The sequence below is a fragment of the Astyanax mexicanus genome, chromosome 4 (genome assembly GCF_023375975.1).
Source record: "Astyanax mexicanus isolate ESR-SI-001 chromosome 4, AstMex3_surface, whole genome shotgun sequence".
NCBI lineage: Eukaryota > Metazoa > Chordata > Actinopteri > Characiformes > Acestrorhamphidae > Astyanax > Astyanax mexicanus.
Genome location: NC_064411.1, coordinates 31369359 through 31387910, shown reverse-complemented (window position 1 = coordinate 31387910; position 18552 = coordinate 31369359). Strand labels below are relative to the sequence as shown.

Here is an 18552-nt window from a genome sequence, read left to right as displayed (position 1 = left end):
GGTCTTGTGGAGTCAGAGCCTTTTGTCAACCCAAAATATTAAAAGGAGCAACAGAGTGCATTTTTATTATTCACTCTGATTTTCTTTTTTTTTTTTCACTGCAGACAGTATAACTGGGTGCTGCTTTCTGTTCCTGGTTTGTTAAAAACTGTTGTTTTTTTATGTCAGGGCTGCGAGTTTGATTTTCAGGTTTAGCAAGTTATCACTTTTGAGCCCATAAGAAAGGTGCTTACCCCTTTCTATTGTTGTATTCTTTTCTTGGTGCTTACTCTACACTATTAATTCCATATGTACGTAAATGTGGCTTTGAGTTTTAAAGAGTAATCACATCACTAAAACAAAACAAACTCAGGCTGGAGAGAAAGAATCATATGTTTTATTCAGACAATTTACATTAAATGTAAGTTTCCTTCCCTCTATTTGTGGGAGGGCTTTAAAACGTTAAACAGCTTCAAGATCCTAGTCAACTACCTAATGCTGAGTCTTGCATAATGACAAGGCAACAAAAACCTAGAATTCAAAATGTCCTGTATTGCAGACATAGCTTAAAAAATATCACATATTTACAGTGTGCAGCTTTGGGAAGAAGGGGGAGCGTTGGGTGGAGAAAGGGGTGGAAAGAGGGGAGGGGGCGAGTAGAGTTCACCTACAATGTTGCCTCCATAACGAGACAAGCCCGTTAAACTCATGGAATTTTAAAATAAGTGTATACGGGTCAGGAACAGCGCGCCTCAGCGCCTACGCCGACTGGGAGAGTTTGACCTGCAAACAGAAACACCAGCAGACTTTTAGTGCAATCTCTCGCTTTCTCTCACTCACTCTCTCTTTCTCTCTCTCACACACACTTCAATTCATCATTATTATACATTCACAGCTTCAACAGAATCAACAAAATTCAGCTTAAAGAACTTGAGAAACAGCTCCCTCTACTGGAAGCTTGCATCATTACACCATTTAATGACAATTCAATACAATGCAAAGGCTAGAAGAACTTTGAGGAGAGATAAGGGTTAAGGAAATATCAATATATATAAATAACAAATTATTATAGATTAAAGACAGCAACATGGCTTAAGGCAAACACACACACACGCACACATATATATATATATATAAATAAGAAAAATAGTAAAAAATGGATACTACCTTGATCGTGACTTAGACTTGTGTTTGCGGCTTGCCTTCTTACCAGACTTGTGAGATTTTTCCGTTGACCTTGATCGACTACGTTTATTTTTTTTGGATTTCTTTGCTTTGCTAAGCTCTGGGGATGGGGATCTACTGGAACTGGAGTCCGAACGTTTTCGGCTGCTTTTGGCCGAGGATTTTTTACTGGACCTGCTGCTGCTGTTGTCCTGCCGTATTGTTTTCTCCTCTGCGCGCTCGCTCTCTCCCCTTTTCTTAGATTTGCTTTCCTCCTCTCTGACCGAGCTGCTTTCTCTCTCTCTTTCTTTCTCTCTAACCTTTTCCCTCTCCTTATCCTTCTCCCTCTCCTTCTCCTTTCCCTTCTGCTTTTCCTTCTTCTTGTCTACCTCCTTCTCTTTTTTCTTCTTGCTCTCCTTCTCTCGGCTCTGGCTCCTCTCTTTCCTCCTCTCCCTGTCCCTGCTGGTCGTCCTTTGTCTCCTTCGGCTGCGACTCCGGCTTCGTCTGCGCCGTCTGTCCCTGCTGGAGCTGCGGCTAGCCGCCTTAGCCTTTTCCCTGGACCTGCTCTTGCGCCCCCTGCTGGAGCGCCGCTGGCGGGAGTGGCTGCGGCTGCGACTTCGGCTGCGTTTCCTGTGCCGGGCAGAGCTTCTGTCTCTGCTGCTCCGCCTCCTCTCTCGGTTACTACGCTCCGAATGGCTGTGTCTGCGGTTGCCGCGGGACGCTGATCTGCTGCGCCTCCTTTTTCTCCGCGGAGAGGAAGAGGAGCGCGAGGAAGAACGTGAAGATGAAGACGTGGAGGAGGAAGAGGACTGGCTGGAGGAGGAAGAGGAGGTGGAGCGTGAAGACCGGCTGTGGTGTTCGTTCGGGGAGCCGTTAGCGCTTTTCTCCTCGCTGCGACCCACCTCCTTTCCTGACCCTGACCTTTTGACCTCACTGACCTCCACCTCGCTACGCGACCTGCGGCGCTCAGCCACTGACTCCGCCTCCCTATCTCTCACTTCCAGTTTGTGCTTGGGCTCTAACTGTTCAGGCTCATAAGTCTCCTTTTCCCTGCTGCCTCCGCTCGGTGCTTCTGCAACACAAACATACACACAAATGTTATTACATTCATACAGAGAGAAGGAAGGAAAACTCCACCAGCGCACTTGACACAACAAAAAACAGCCATCGTATTTTTCGCACTATAAGGGGCACTTAAAATCCTTTAGTTTTACCAAGTCAGTGCTCCTTATAATCCGGTGCACCCTATTTATGAATTCTACCAGGAGCAGTAAAACCATTCTGCTGAAGTGCAGCGTTATACAGAAGTATACAGCTAGCACTGCTGGAGCAGCATTTTTTGCTTTTGCTGTTCAGACGCGAGTAAATTGGACCTTAGTCTGTGTGTTTACCGTGTTAAAACAAGCTACATGGGATGAAGCGCTAGCTAATATCACCCTGGCTTACCAAAACACTGAGCGTTCCTCAGTGAAGCTCTGTCGTGCAGCGGTTAGCCGCTAATGCTAATACTCGTCTGACTCATCTGAAATGTTTTTTTTTTTTTTTTAAGAATTACAGTTTTGTTTACTTAAATTAGCTTTGCTTTGCTGAATTTAGAAGGAAAACATGGCGACACCCCTGTTCCTACTACTAGTAACTCGCAAAAAAAGGTGTCGCAAAAAATGAGCCTTATAATCCAGTGTGCCTCATATATGAAAATAGACCAGAAACCAGACGATCATTGATAGTGTGCATTATAATCCGATGTGCCTCATAATGACGTGTCTGATTACAATGCTATTTGCAATGAAGCTAAAGGGTACCTTTTTTTTTTTTTTTTTTTTTTTTTTAAAAAGACCTTTCGTTCGGTACTTTTTTTATATCGAATTTTGATACCAGCCTTAGCCATGGCCAGACCTATCCCAGATTGAAAATGTGTGTGATGCTTTTTGACACACTATCAACACAGCAAGACACCATTAGGAACCTCTACAACTCCATGCAAACACGTCTGGCATGTAGTGCTATACCTGTGTTACATATTGGTTCTGAGTGTGTAGTTTAATATGTATGGCAAATCAGTCAGATTTTTTTTTGTTACAGTTTACAGTTCTTGGTAACCCTTACCTTGTTTCCAAATAGTATTGCAATCTGACACTTCTTTATTTGGTGCAACAATTTTCTTCTACTATGCATGTATTCAAAAATGATTAGAAATTAACACCACAACCACATGGTTTGAGGACCATGAGATTTGGTAAGGTATGAGTTCATGTGTGTGAGTGAGTGCATGAGGGTGCTTGTGTACCTGTGTTAATATGCGTCTCCAGAATCTGTCTCTCCTGCTGCTGCAGTTCGCGCTCTTTCCGACGGAAGGCGTCCTGTTTTTGGCGGATGCGATGCCGGAGCTCCTCCTCGTCTGTGTCGGACGACTCTGAGCCTCTGGCACTGCGCTCGTCCTCCTCACTGTCCGAACCATACGCACCCAGACCTCCTGCAGCAACAAAGCCCACACTTACAGCAAGGATACACACATCCGCCCTGAAAACACATCCATCTCGCTCTCTAGCTGACGCCACCTTCCGAGAACGAAGCATGCTCTACTGAACTTTACAACCTCACAAGTCTTCAGTGTGCTGGGGACCCTGTATTCTACAAGTTCATGTTTTCCCTCATTCAGCACACGTGATTCAGCACAGTTAATATGTAAGTAATGAACTTCATGTGCTGTGTCAGGTGTATATAAACTAGTGACTTGAAAGAAAATGTGTGAAAAGTTTGTGGCTCTCCCACAGAGTTTGTGAGAGTTTAATATATTATGTTTTGGTGCTATTTGAAACAGACACCTATAAAAATGTCAGATTACATTAAATTAAATAGACGTCAGCCCTCGCTGTATTACATATTTTTATGATAAACAGACAATGGAAATTGAGGTGGTCATCAAAGTTGGATTGCTGGATTGCGCTGTTTGACATGGTAAAACTAAATATAAATGTTGCTCCTTTAATTACGATGATACAACACCCTACAGGGTTTAAACCTTTGGAAGGAAATTGAACACAGAGGGTGTTCTGCATAGCAGGAAATTTACAATATACTGCAGCCCCACATTGGCCAAACTTAAAAGAATTCTGAGTACAAAATCTGCCCACCAGACATAATACATCTTTTTTTTTTACTGTATTATAATATCTCAGGCTAGTTTTGATGATTTTTAAAGTAGGATATTGTAATGTGTTGAGTTACTGAGTTTTAATAGAGGAAATAAACTCTAGCCTAGCTTCATATTCCACATTCTATATGTGCCATCAGCTGTGAGAAACCAAGCGAGAGCGAGCAACAAAAGAAAAACAAACAAAGTGTAAGTGAGTGTAAGAGAGTGTGAGAGAAAGTGTAAGAGAAAAAAGTGTAAGAGAGTGTGTGAGTGTAAGAGAGAGTGTGTAGAAGAAAGTGTAAAAGAGAGTGTAAGAGAGGGCGTGACAAAAAGTGTGAGAGTGAGTATAAAAAAGAATGAGATTGAGAAAGAAAGAGACAGACAACGAGTGAAAGTGAGAGACAGACAGTGAGAGCGTGTGAGAGAGAGTGAGAATGTGTGTGAGTGTGAGTGAGAGATAGAGAGAGCGAGAGAGAGAGAGCGAGAGAGAGAGAGACTGAAAGTATTTGGAGGAAAATGAAGAGTGGACAAAAGTAGTGGATGGCTCTATAGGTAGGTTGCTAACTGACCATCGCAACAACTCAAATTTAGGACGTCATGGCAAAATGCGAGATTAAGCGACACGCATGCTTTAGAACGTAGACGCGTACTAGGAAGTCAAAATCTGTACAGGTTGGTAGACCTGCAGTCCTAATAATACATACTATATTTCTACAATAATCGAAGAAAGTTATCAGTCAAAAACAACAACTTGCAGAGCATGGAGTCCCCAGGATTTAAATCTGCTATTATAAGTTAAATATCAAAACACTGAGACGCAGACAACTAACCACCTGCTTTAAAAGCTCACAATTAAAGATAACATAATGGCATAATAAATATATACTCTAGTAGAAAAACAAGATAACCCCCAAGATTCACCACAGCCAGACCCTCACAGCCCACCCGCCCCGCCCATTTCAGTGCGCGTAAGGGAGCACTTACCGAGGCCGGTGAGAGAAGCCAGTGCACTGGACTGTGCCAGCTGTTTTGCAGGAGCTTTGATTCACATCAACAACAGGAACAACATGTTAAAACACATACAGGCACCATTTTCTCAAAGAGTCTCTAGAGAAGGACGGAACAGGTAATAGATGCACTATTCACAAGTGCTGTCTTCAGCGAGAACATACAAAAAAAAAAAAAAAACAATGGAGAGAAGAAGAAGGTTAACATAGTCTGTCCCACACACACACACACTCAGACACACACACAAAGACAGAGCAGAGGGCAGTCAGTCAACAGTGGAGGAGAGGGAGAGAACCACTCTGTACTAATGCAGTCTCTCTGAAACAGGAGTCCCGCTGGTATAGCAGTGAGAATTCTGCTCCGAGATAAAACAGCAACACAGTTTATGGAGCACTCTCTGGCAAATCATCTTCTCTTCTCTCTTTTTCAGTTCATTTTTTTTGCCTCTTTTTGCATTAGCAGAGAATGGCTGATAAACAGACATTTCAGTCTAACTTGCTCATCATACACAGCTGTTCTCACAACAATGCCAGTCAAATAAATAGCTCTCATATCTGAGCTTAGTCAGTGCATAAACAAAACTACTACAGTGTGTGAAGAAAAGTGAATTTTGATTCACTGTTAAACTGGAAGGCACAGATTCAGAGCAGGAGAAGTTTGGCACACCTTTGGTGGCTTTGCGGTGAGTTTCTTTGGCCACCTGCTGGATCTCTTCATTCGTCACCTCCAGGAGGACTTCGGTCAGGAGTGTTTTGGTCAGGAGCATCTGTATCGGATAAGAAAGAGTGGAGAGCAAACTGTCAGTATATTACAAGTACAAATAGGGCTGGGGGTCGAAATACGATACCAACAAAGTACAGGACGAAATGTCTCTGTACTCCCGAGAATGGGTGGGCGATATGACCCTAAAACAATGATATTTCATTGTATTTTTGTGAAAACGATACTCTTGGCGATATAACAAAATTTATAAAAACTAAAAAAAAAAAAAAAACGGACAATTTTTCTTAATTAATTCTATTATTGCATATGATGTAGCACACTTCTAACTGAAAATTTTAATCAGATTGGAACAGACATTATTGATTCAGAAAGACATGATAATAATAAGGGGCCCACTGGCACACAAACTCCCTCTCCCTTGTGCTGTATCAAATTTTCTTGCTCTTTCTCACTTTCACAGTCTTCCCCTAGCTCTCTTGCACTCTACCCTTAGATATTATAATAGAAGTAAGTCTGCCAGAAGTAAACCAGAAGTTAACCACACTACACTATTATTACCGTCTCCCTCCCAATATACGGGAAACTACCAGTATAAAAAAAATATTAATAATGAATATTATACATTTTTAAGCGATTGGAAACAATAGAATAAATATAAATGAATCTCATATTGATATTTCTTAAAAAGAACCCGTAAAATCTGAAATGCATCCAGCAGTATGCTTAGAGAAAAGATTTATAGTTTAAGCAGTTAAAGTAATGCTGAGTGACAGAACAAATACAACATGTCGTTAATGCTAACTTGACTAAAACTACGGCTTGTTTTGAAACTGCTGGTCAAGCAGACACATTTAAGGTGAAATTTAAGGTGGAAGTGAAAACTTGGGGGAAAATGCTAAATCTGCCTACTCTAGCAGGCTCTAGTGACACTGAGTGAGAGAAAATAAGAATTGACTTGAATTTAGCATAAAAACGCGTGGCTCCAACATGCATCCAGCTTAAAGGTGCTTTACTGCCATGGCAGTAACAATAGGGGGTAGAAACTGTACTTGTGTATAATAAACATCTACCCAACTAATCGATTATTAAATTAGCTGCCAACTATTTTAATAATTGATTTTAATCTATTAGTTGTTATAATCTGTAAATGCTAAAAAAAAAAAAATAATAAATAAATAAATACTCATTCTTTGGGTTAGGGAATTTTTTGTTCACATCATGCAATGTGGTACAATGTGGCAAATTAAATTAGATTATGTTGCTTAAAAAATGACAAATATATGTTAAACTTCTGCAGAAGTTTGTCATGCTAGACCGTGAATACAACATGCAAACATACCCAAAGGCTATAAACCTTTAGACTTGTGCAATCAAATTCTGAGAATTATTTTTAAACCAATAGATACTCTCTCGTTGGTCTCTCATAAATGGATCATACAAATGTCAGTAGAGTTGAACCTGTTCTGCTTTAATTCTGAAACTAAATTTAGATGAGCATGACCACATGCAACCATGACCAAAAAGCAAAAGTTTTGCTCATGTAAAATAAATGAGGCCCACCACTGAGTTTCTATATGTGTGTCATGCGTGTCTGTGTCCATGAAAATAATCTTTATAATAATCTCTAAACTGACCAGCTGAAACTCTCTCTCCTCTTCAGTCATCTCCGGTTCGCTCTGCTCCTCACGGGCAGGAGAGGAGTTTCTGCTGCTGCTGTTCTCCAGCCGTCTCACCAGCACATGCTCCTCCTGAGCCTCAACTTCACCATCACCATCCTCCTCCTCCTCCTCATCGTCGTCATCACTATCCTGAAAGCACAGACATGCAGACGGTTGGAAAAACCTCCAAGAGACCCAAAGCATGTGGAAGAACCCTCAGTTTTCATACTTCTATTTCAGAAAACCAAGCATCTCCAAGCATCTATACCCTATGGGTATTTAACAATGCAGGATTTATCAGTTTGCTGGATAATCTAAGCCAAAAGTGAAGACTGTCCAACAGAAGTGTTCCTTACCTCCTCTCCTACTGGACTGGCTTCAGTTTGGGCTTAAGTTATCTGGCTAACTGTAAAATTCTGCTTTGTGAAATACGCTCCCAAACAATAGATGTGACGTGCATTAAAAACAGTTTAAGATCATCTTGCTAACAGTGAATGGAAGTCAATAGACAGTTTAGTCGATAACAGCAGTGCATATTATCTTCCATTCATTGTTGTTAAGCTATTTCTTTAAAATTCGAAGCACAAACGCTTACACTTAACTCTCACTCAAGCTCTGACAGTAGTCTGACCCTGACAATAGTGAAGACTATTAATAGTGGAAGCTGTGTGTGTGTGTAGGGGGTCAGCTGTAACTTCAGGGTCCTTCTCCTGAGTGCTGAGTGTGTTCTCGACAGGATGCTTACAAATTTGCTCTTGCGTGGCACCCGAGGGCCCTCTCCCTCTTCCTCTACCATATCATTATCCTTGTCCTCGCTCGCCATTTCTGCTCGCTGCTTCTCCAGCCTCTCCTTCTCCAGCTTCTTCTGCTTCTCTCGGTCCATCTTCTCCAGGCCTTCTCGAATCCACGCTGGCAGAGTTCTCCGTTTAACAGCATCTGAATGAGGGAAGAGAGAGCATTACACCTAGGGCTGCAGCAATTAACCGATTAAATCAAATAAAAAATAAATAAATAAATAATTTCCAACTAATTTATTAATCAATTACTTGGGTCTATATTATTATACACATAAGTACAGTTGCTGCCTGTAATGTGGGGCAATAGTCCAACCAAATGCGTGACAGTAAAGCACAATTAAGCTTGACACATGTTTGAGCCATAGGTAAAAAAAAAAAAAAAAAAAAAAAAAAGAAAATTATGCTAAGTTTATAGTAAGTTAACTCTATTTATTCACCTCACATAATGTTACTATTGCCTGCTAGAATAGTTAAACAAGATGTTTCTCATTTTTAGTAAATTCCTCACACAAGTTTAGCGAGTTTTCCGCTCCACCTTAAATCTGGTCAGCTACAGCTTTCACTGTGACGTTGCATAAAAGTGTTTAAAAATAACCGCGAGCAAATATTTATTATACGTACACTGTTGTAGCATTATATATTAATGTTATAATAAATTTAATGTGACTCTCAATTTCATTCATCATATAAACACTAATATTTTTAATAACGGTACGTTGCTGAAAACCAAATTTTGCCACCCACCCTCTCCTTTTTATGCAATGAAAAATCAATTCATTAAAAAAATAAGTCAGATTAATCGATTATCAAAATAATTGTTATTCGTAGCCCTAACTACAATCAGGGTCTATAAAATCTGGAATTTGCTGTATTCTTTTGTATTATAATCATGAATCTATTTTTGTCATACATTTACCTCAGCAGTGTAATATTATTCAGAACTTTCCACAGTATTGCTATTCTCTAATAATGCCTCAGCAGTGGTATTATAATCATTAATTTACAGCAGCACTGAAATTTAATCCTAATATTTACCTCAGGTGTCCTATTCTAGTAACATGTTTACTGAAGCAGTGATATTTCAGTCTTTAATTTGCCCTGCTACTCAAGACATGTTACTTGAAAATTTATACGAAGAAAGGCGGTGAACAAATAAAAGTGTAGGTCAAGTTAAGCCAACTAGCTAACTATTCCAACCCTGTCCAGCTTGTGTCTTTTTATTAGAAAACAGTTTGTGAAGAGGTGGCATACTGAAGACAAATGTGATAAGGGGTGTTGGCCGCTCCATTAAATTTTATTTATGCATTAAAAAGCAATAAAAACGTAATAGCTAACTTCCTCACTACTGCAGGCAATGTATATATTAGCACTCTAATACACAGTGCAGCCATGTGGGAAAAATCCTAATGATAGAGAAACCATTGCAATATGATTAGAAATAAAAGCGTCATTATTTGGAATAAATTACTCTGTCTTACCACTTACAGAACTTAAGTGCACTTTCTGCCCTTTATGACCAAAAACTGTTCATGCCAAATAGGTGGTGCATCCCCACTAACAACCATTTGCATCATATTTCCAGCAAAGCAAATAAAAACACAAACAAGCTTCGGCTGATCACCCACAGTAAGGTTATGTCTGTTCTACATTGAAAGTTTGTGATAGTAATTTAAAATGCTTAAAAAAACTTCAGACATTTCACTAAACATCCACAGGATCTCCTACCAAGAGTTGGTGCAGCCTCTGGTGCTTTAATTCCCAGTTGGTTGGGTGATCTGGGTCGCTCTGGCCTGAAACCTGAAACCGGAAGTCTGTCTCGTCTGTTTTGGGGTCCGTCAGGCCCCCAGTATGGAGGATGGAACCCAGCGCCTGGTGGGCCGAATGTTCCTCCTGTTGCTGCTGCCGCTCCGGCTGCTGCTCCATGCTGGACACAAAAAGAGATGCTTATTTTCTAAAGAACTTTACAATAAAAATCCTTTCCCAAAGGCTGAACAACTAGACTTAAGCCAAGAAGAAGGAAAGTATGCTCAGCACTGTAGAGCCTGCCAGTGATTAATCTATCAATGTTTTTCAATTACAATAATTAATCAAACCGCTATAACCAACATACACACTTACTATTTAATGGTAATAAAGCACCGGAAGGCTCATGTGCAGAACATATAAAAACCTAAAATAACGTTGAATAAAATAACCTCATACCTGATAATCAAACTGGTTGACTCCCATTGTAGCAACAGGATAGTGTTCCGGCTGCCCCCCGAAGCCGTGGCTGTTCTGAGGGAAGACCCCGTGGTGTGGGTCTGCTGTGAACTCCACGCTGTCCTGGCTGTTACTGTCCTCAGACGGATTTACGACATCCATCGGCCCGGGCCCAGGAGGGATCCAGGGCTGCTCTGCAGGTGGCGGGGGCGGCTGCCCGTGCATCGCCCAGTCTAAACAACAGACAAATTTATAAATAAATTAACCCTTTAATGTTAGAATGCATGTTACTGAATGTTAGTCTGTTACTGTTATACATGTTATTGAAGAGACCTCTATCAATGGGCGGAAACACATTACTAAAAATATCCACCAGAGGTCAGAGTAACTTTCAATATGAATTTTCAGAATTCTGATGCGAAATGGACTTAGGCTGTAGTGAAAAATGATAACGACTACCAACTTTTCTCAACTTTTGTTCAACTCCAGCATTTTAAAATAGTGCGTTTAGCTGATGCTCCCAACAGGCTTACATTGAACTTTGAACTTGTTGAAGGTGTGTAAAACAAAACAAAAAAATTAAAAATTAATAAAATAGACAAAAGTTTGTACTTATTATCATGTTTCACTATACCCAAAGTCCATTTTACACAAAATTTCTCCTTTAAGTGGGCTTCAGTTCTCTAAACAGCCTGGTTTTAGTAACATTTTTCAAGGTAAGCAAAACATCACAATGCGTTTTACAATATACTAGTGCATCTAAAAAAAATAGAATATCATTGATAAGTTACTTTATTTCAGTAATTCAGTTCAAAATGTGAAACGCATATCATATAGATATATTACACACAGAGTGATGTATTTTAAGTGTTTATTTATTTTATTGTTGATGATTATGGCTTACAGCTAATGACAACCCAAAAATCAGTATCTCAGAAAAGTTTAATATTATATCAGACCAACTGGTACTTTTCAAGTCCTGCTGGAAAATGAAATCCGCAACTCCATAAAAGCTGTCAGCAGAGGAAAGCATGAAGTGCTGTAAGATTTTACGGCAAAACACTGCACTGACTTTAGACTTGATATAACACCAGCAGATGACATACATTTTACATTTTAAACTGAATTACTGAAAAAATAACTTTTCAATAATATTATTTTTTAATTCACCTGTATAGTTGGTGTTGTTTTATTGCTCTCTCTCTTAACAATCCCTATCATAGTTTGTTCTTACCTGGTTGCCACATCCTCCCAAAGTTGGAATCTGGATTCTGGAAGTTTGAGTGGTTGTTGTGAGCGTCCAGCCCGGGGATGTCCTGTCCGTTGGGCTGCGGCTCGACTGCCCCACCACTTGACTCCTTCTGAGCAATCCATGCCTGAGCTAGAGCGGCCCAGTCCACCTGACCTGCAACACACACACACTGGGTGTAAGGAGCCTAATATATAAGAGTAGTAAATATAAAGAGCTGAGCCAAAAGCAGAAAGTTAGGTTAGATATTGCTGTCAACACAGCCTTGACTGAGACTCTCACGAAGGCTACTTTTTCACTGGAGGGCCAAAGAGTTCTGATGATTAAGGGATATCACACAGATACAGTTTGGCACAGGACACTTGCTATTTTTCTCAGCACAGTCAGCTAACCATATGTAGGGCCACAGATCCATTGAGTGCTAGGGATTAAAGACTGAGGGCTTTTCTTTAGAGACAAGGCCCATTTCCAGCATGCTAACACCAAGTTAGTGATATGAGACAACAAGCCATGGATACAACATAGGAACCAGTCAGATTGTTGTCATGCCAATGTCAATGCTCTGGTAGCAATGTTGCATAAGTCATTTGCCTGCAGGCTTAATCGAGTTCAGATTTTCTGCCTGAGCCAATGCCCAACCCGAGATTTCCCACCCTATTCCTCGGGCTCAAGAAAATGGTCTGTGAATAGGGGGCCTGTTTTTTTAAATGATATTAATATTTTATATAAAGCTATGATGTGATAATCACAATATAGCAACGTAACAAATCAAACTGTTAAAAACAAAATAAGCTTTGGGCACACTGTGCACTGTGTGTTTTCACACTTAGGCTATATGCTTAAAACAAAAAAACAATTTGTTCAGAAAGTGTTTCATACTGTTAAACATAGTTAACTATATTAGAGAGGAGGAAAGTCGTCGTAAATTATGTTTTTTTTTGTCCTTGGTCTGTTTGGCTTTAATGATAATTTTAGTTGTGTTTTTATAAAAACGGTTTGTTTAGAAAGTATTTTTATATTTTTAAACCATGTTAAATTAGATTAGAGGAAAATCATTCAGATATCATTCTTTTAGCATTATTTACAGATGTTAAGGCCTGTGGATCATTGTTCGCATTGTTTGTGTTTTAATCTTTCGAAGATCTGTTCTTAATAAACATTTTTTGTTGCAATGTTAACATAATTCTGAACAGATTTACAGCTTTAATGCCTACGTCTTATGCAGTAGCAATGTTGGACGTTGCTGATAGTAATGTGCAAGGAGGACCATAGCCTGTGTGTTAACTAGGGGTGTGCTGTATCTTAGGCAATAACGTATATTAAATATATTAGAAGTGTGCAATTTCGTTCTGTATGCAATAATATCAACAAATGAAATATAATATTTGTTCATTTTGATGCAGTAGTGGTTTTGTCATAGCCCCAAGAATATTGCTATAGCTATCACAAAAGTACCCTTAAATATTGTGACATTATTTTAGGGCCATACCGCCAACCCCTAGTGCTACTGCTGCAATAATGATGTTGGACAAGGGCAGCAGCTGCCAAGAAAACCCACAGTTCTCCATTTAGTTTATTTAGTTTTTTAGTATGCTCTGTTTTGTAGGTTAGCACGCAGCATGAGACTGGACATATCTAAAGTAAGCCTCTGATTAGAGACAGCTCACTTACTGGTACTGATTAAAAGGTTAAAAGAAACTGTAACTGGCTAACAGGCCTAATACCCTAGCTCTGTAAACATACACCCAAACCACTCCATTATTTGCTTGAATATGTTTTGGCTGACCTTGGTGAACAGCGCACAGCCTAAATGAACTTACCTGGATCTTGCTGATGCTGAAACGACTGCATCCACTGCTGCTGGCTCAGAGGCCACTGCGGCCAGGGCTGTCCACCCTGATCCCACATTCTGTCTGGCTGTTTCTATCCCCAGGAGCCTGACCACAACAAAAACAAGCCCATCTCACACACTGATCAAATCACACACTAACACTGAAATTTACCACCTGTCTCTTTTATCCTTTTTTTTTTTAACCAGATATGATCTTATGCTGTAGTGGTGGAAATACAGGAGGCATGTAGAACATGAATAAAACTAGGGTTTAGAAACCTTAGACCCCAATAACAAGCATACAATCATGAGCATACAGGCTGGGATGGACAAATAAGTTAAGACTTAAATCATCAATTCTTTACGAAAATAAGAGACTTAAGATTACTACTGGATCAGATTATTCGTTTTACTTCAAGTGCTGCAGATTTACAAATGCAATAGCTAGCTGCACAAAATAGGTATACATTGCATACATATATAACGTTAAATTTATAATGGCAGCACAGTTATTTAACATTATGAACATATTATTTGCACATCTATCTGTTTATCTATCTACCTATCTATCTATCTGATGGCTGAGTTATTGCGTTTAAATTATCTTTACAGCAGTAACTTATATGGTGCAGCAGTAACAAATATAGTTAGTTAGCTGGCTGGCTACCATCTGCAGCAGTTAAAGCTAGCGTTGCTAGGTTTTACAGCGCTAGTTAAGGTGGTAGTGCTAGTTAAGGTAGAAGAAATAATTGTAAAAGAAGAACGCAGCTCAATTAACCAACTACAGACCCAATAGAGCGCTGCCGTAACCTCCTAAATCCTATAATCTACAGGAACAGCTCCAGTTTAAGACGGTAAACCGGTTAACTCGGTTAATTTAAGGTGGTTTAATACTGAGTATCTCTGTATGCTGTGTATCTGTGCGCAGTGAAGCAGTGCAGGCCCCAGAGCCCCGGAGCCCCGCAGCTCCACAGCCCGCGCCGCTCGCCCTCTCCTCTCCCAGCTCAGCGCTCCCAGTCCCCCGCCCCTGTCTGACCCGGTACCGGGACTTTACTCCTGCTATATTAATACATCGTGTCTCTAACAGGTCATTTACTGTATTTATTCAGACTGGGTTTCTCCTACCTCTCAGTCCTGCGCACAAAATGGCGAACAGGCCGCCCGGAATCTCCCACCGCTCCGGGTCCCCGCGGCGCAGCTGCACTTCCAATACAGAATAAAAGTCCCAGAGCTTTTATCATTTATTACCACCGGCTCTTATTCTGTAGTCAGTAGAGGAACGGTGTCTCGTATAGTTAAGCAATACTAACGCAATATCGTGATATCTATTTTTGCATGTTTTGGTATTTAGTGTATTTATTTATTTTTTTCAGTTTATATGCAGCAATACATATATGGCACTTAAGTTTTATGGTAGAGTTTTGTGATTACATACTTTTTACAATTCATTTATTTTGTTACACTATATTATTTTATACAATATCAGGGTCTTGGTAACCCTTGTAAAAGAAAAAGCATTTAAGTATTTTTTTTAAGTATAACGTTACTTAACATGGAAACGTACATAGTTTTGACATTCAACTTTATATTCCTGAAAGCAGATATATTTTTGTATGTTTTGTTATTTAGTGTATTTAATTGTTGCTTTATTTGCAGTTTATATGCAGCAATATAATTATATGTTGCACTTTAGTTTTGTGGTAGATGTTTGTGGTCAATTTTTTTTAAATTATTTTTATAATTATAATCATTATTTTATGTTTTATTTCGTTAATATTATTTTATATAATAACAGGGACTTCAATAAAAAAGCCTAAATATTTTTAAAAGTATACTTTCTTGGAAAGGTATTTACTTTTAGCAATAAAATTAATACGTACTGAAATACATACTAAATGTACTTATGGAAACTTAAGTATATTTCAATTGTAATTAATCTATATTTAAATACAACATGAAAGCATTAGGTTGTGCTTTTGAGATATCTTTTGCGATTTTTTGTAGATTCAAGTATGTGAAATATGAAAGCCTGGGTTATTCTATTTTTTTTTTCTTTTTTTCTCCTTTTATTTGTTTATAGAAATCAATAATATATGTTTTGTGTCACAAAATAATACGTATGTGTTAAAACAATCACAAATAGCAAATAGATTTTGAATTAAGGTTCACTTTATATTGTTCATGTACTTTTCATATTTTAAACATATTTTAAAGAGCTTCTAGGAAGTCGCAGAATGTTAGTTTTGGCTAAACCGAGAGTAAAAAACCAAACAAACAAACACAAAGTGTGAATTAGGAGAAGGTTCAACTGAAGTAACTTGAGGACTTTTATTATGTTAAAGTGTACATGCTTATTTTGACCACACGGTGGCGATATAGGCCAAGCAGCTGGAGGGGCTTTCAGCACTAAGCCAAATCCAGTAGATTTAGCTGAAACTCCAGAGTTCTCACGTTAGATATTTTAACCAGGTTGTTGCCCCTACATTATAAAAGTAGTAAAACGTTATAAAAAGTACTTATGAAAAGTAAAATACCTTTGTTAAATAGCCCACCTTCGTTCTCCCGCAGCTTTTTGAGATCTAGCAGTTTTGTGCAGTTTGTCCAAACAGGCTAAAATGGGTTTTAACATCGCATATTTTGTCCCTGTAGATAAATCGCTTTTTACACCTTTATCCAGGCTCAAAGTAGCTCCACGCCTCACTGGTAGAATCTGGAGAGCCCTGACATTTAAAATGAGGCACTAAGAACTTTAAAAGAGCACAAAATGTTTTATTAAAAACTACTGTTTACAACCTGTTACAACAGCCGCCATTTTAAAGTAAAGTCGTGATTAGATAGATAGATAGATAGATAGATAGATAGATAGATAGATAGATAGATAGATAGATAGATAGATAGATAGATAGATAGATATCACAACACAGTAGAAACAAAAACAATACACAGTAGAAACAAACAATAAGTGTAGTACAATACACTTATTGAGGGATAAAATTCTAAATTGAGACTTAAAAAAATATATACATAAATATATAAATAAAAAAAAACTATAGAAAGTGTGGAAGTAAACAGTCGTAGATATGAGGTAGTGCAGTAAAAGAATAAACTAAGTATAGGAGGTATTAGTAGATATGACTATTAAACATAAACATAAACATGTGCAAGTATTATATTTAAGTTAGGTGCGTAGTGTAGTGTCCAGGGGTGCAAAAGTACAGGATGTACAGTAAAGTGTCCAGGGGTGCAAAAGTACAGGATGTACAGTAAAGTGTCCCGGAGTGCAAATGTACAGGATGTACAGTAAAGTGTCCAGGAGTGCAAGTGTACAGGATGTACAGTAAAGTGACAAGTGTCCAGGAGTGCAAATAAACAGTATATACAGTAAAGAGGCAAAAGAGTCTCAGGGTGTAGATGTGTATGGTGTTTTTCCAGTACAGATAAAAAAAAAAGGCTGTGATTAAGAAAGCACATATGAGCCTTGTTTCTCATCTGTCTTCTCTCTTCCGGCTCCACTGGGAGGAGTTGAAGAGTCTGATGGCTCTCGGGACGAACGATCTTCTCAGTCTGTCCGTAGAGCAGCTCTGTGACAAGAACCTGCCACTGAAACTGCTCCTATGATCCATGATGATGGAATGTAATGGGTGACCGTCATCATCCATGATGGAGAGTAGTTTGTGCAGTGTCCTCCTCTCTGCCACCGTTACCACAGAGTCCAGCTCCACGCCAACCACGGACCCCGCACGCCTGACCAACTTGTTCAGACGCATCTCGTCCCTCTTCTTCATGCTTCCTCCCCAGCACACCACAGCATAGAAATTAGTGGATGGTGAGCTTTAAAAGGGCTTATTCGCCAAATCCCCTTGGTTTACATAGTTGGCTTGTTTAAATTTCAGTTTTAAGCTTATTTATTTACACTAAGACTGCAGCTGTGCCTCGTTAATTTAAAAAAAACTGTCAAGTTAGCCACAACCCACCTTTTACAGTAACATTAACTGAACCCGGCCAAAATGTCTCTCATCCCTTCACTGTTGTCCAAAAGTCCAGAACTGTAAAACATAAATCCTCATGCAGATTGTCACCAATTACCAATTTGGAGGATTGTTATAAGCAAAATCTCATTTAGAGATGTTTTAAAATAATCTCATTGAGGTGCAGAAATTGTATTTTCTCTTATTGTCTGGAGAACGACCTCCATTCCACAGAGACGTGTTCCTTACTTCCATTCGTGAAAGCTGTAACTTCTACCTAAATCTGATAATTACTTTCTACATCCCGAAGATTGTGCAGCAGCTGATTATCTGCTGGAAAGCAGCACCTACCGCAGAGATAAGCAGGATATTCAGCAGGATATTCAGTGGGGAAGAGCACAAGGGAGGCACTGAGCTGGGAACCCATGCTAGCTCACAAATCCGTTTCTGGGAATGGCTATTGTTGGGGTAATTGGTCTTTCTGTGCCGGCTGGTTTTGGCAGGGCTAAATACGATCACTGTGACCTACCAGTTTGTGTTGCGAGATGACAGTAGGCAGCATGGCTGCTTCTTTCAGACTTTACACTGTAGAGCTGCTGACAGTGTGAAAACGTTTGGAATATTGATTATTTGCCTGGTTCTGTGTGTGGACAATATTTAGTGCAGATTGCAGGTGAGAGTCTTTCCATGTGGGCATTTCATACCAACAAACTCTCAATCAATCATTAATTTACAAATTACAATGACAGCTTATGAAAAATCTAAATTTAAAGTTGAATATTAGCTGACTATACCACTGAAAGTTTGCTCACTATAATTCTAAAGGCCTTGTGCTTA

The 18552-nt window shown here is 39.3% G+C and overlaps 1 protein-coding gene across 1 annotated transcript; it reads right to left on the bottom strand.

Annotated features, from left to right (window-relative positions):
* Positions 1 to 354: 354 nt before the first annotated feature.
* pnisr (PNN-interacting serine/arginine-rich protein) lies at positions 355 to 14981 on the bottom strand. Its single transcript, XM_007230941.4, has 12 exons — positions 14873 to 14981; positions 13737 to 13853; positions 11902 to 12072; positions 10668 to 10900; positions 10191 to 10389; positions 8414 to 8604; positions 7645 to 7818; positions 5954 to 6053; positions 5264 to 5317; positions 3431 to 3616; positions 1147 to 2215; positions 355 to 762 (listed from the first exon to the last, which is right to left on the bottom strand). The coding sequence occupies exons 2-12, from the start codon at positions 13822 to 13824 to the stop codon at positions 732 to 734; spliced, it is 2496 nt and encodes an 831-aa protein (XP_007231003.3). The 5' UTR covers positions 13825 to 13853; positions 14873 to 14981; the 3' UTR covers positions 355 to 731.
* Between the last annotated feature and the right edge of the window lie 3571 nt (positions 14982 to 18552).

Bases quoted from the DNA above. Each gene is read 5' to 3' on its own strand.
- pnisr (XM_007230941.4), bottom strand. From the start codon at position 13,824: ATGTGGGATCAGGGTGGACAGCCCTGGCCGCAGTGGCCTCTGAGCCAG. The intron at 7,819-8,413 runs GTAAGCATCCTG...CTGTGCTTTCAG, and splicing joins TGCCACGCAAGAGCAAATTT to GATAGTGATGACGACGATGA. The intron at 3,617-5,263 runs GTAAGTGCTCCC...TTGTTGCTGCAG, and splicing joins GGCTTCTCTCACCGGCCTCG to GAGGTCTGGGTGCGTATGGT.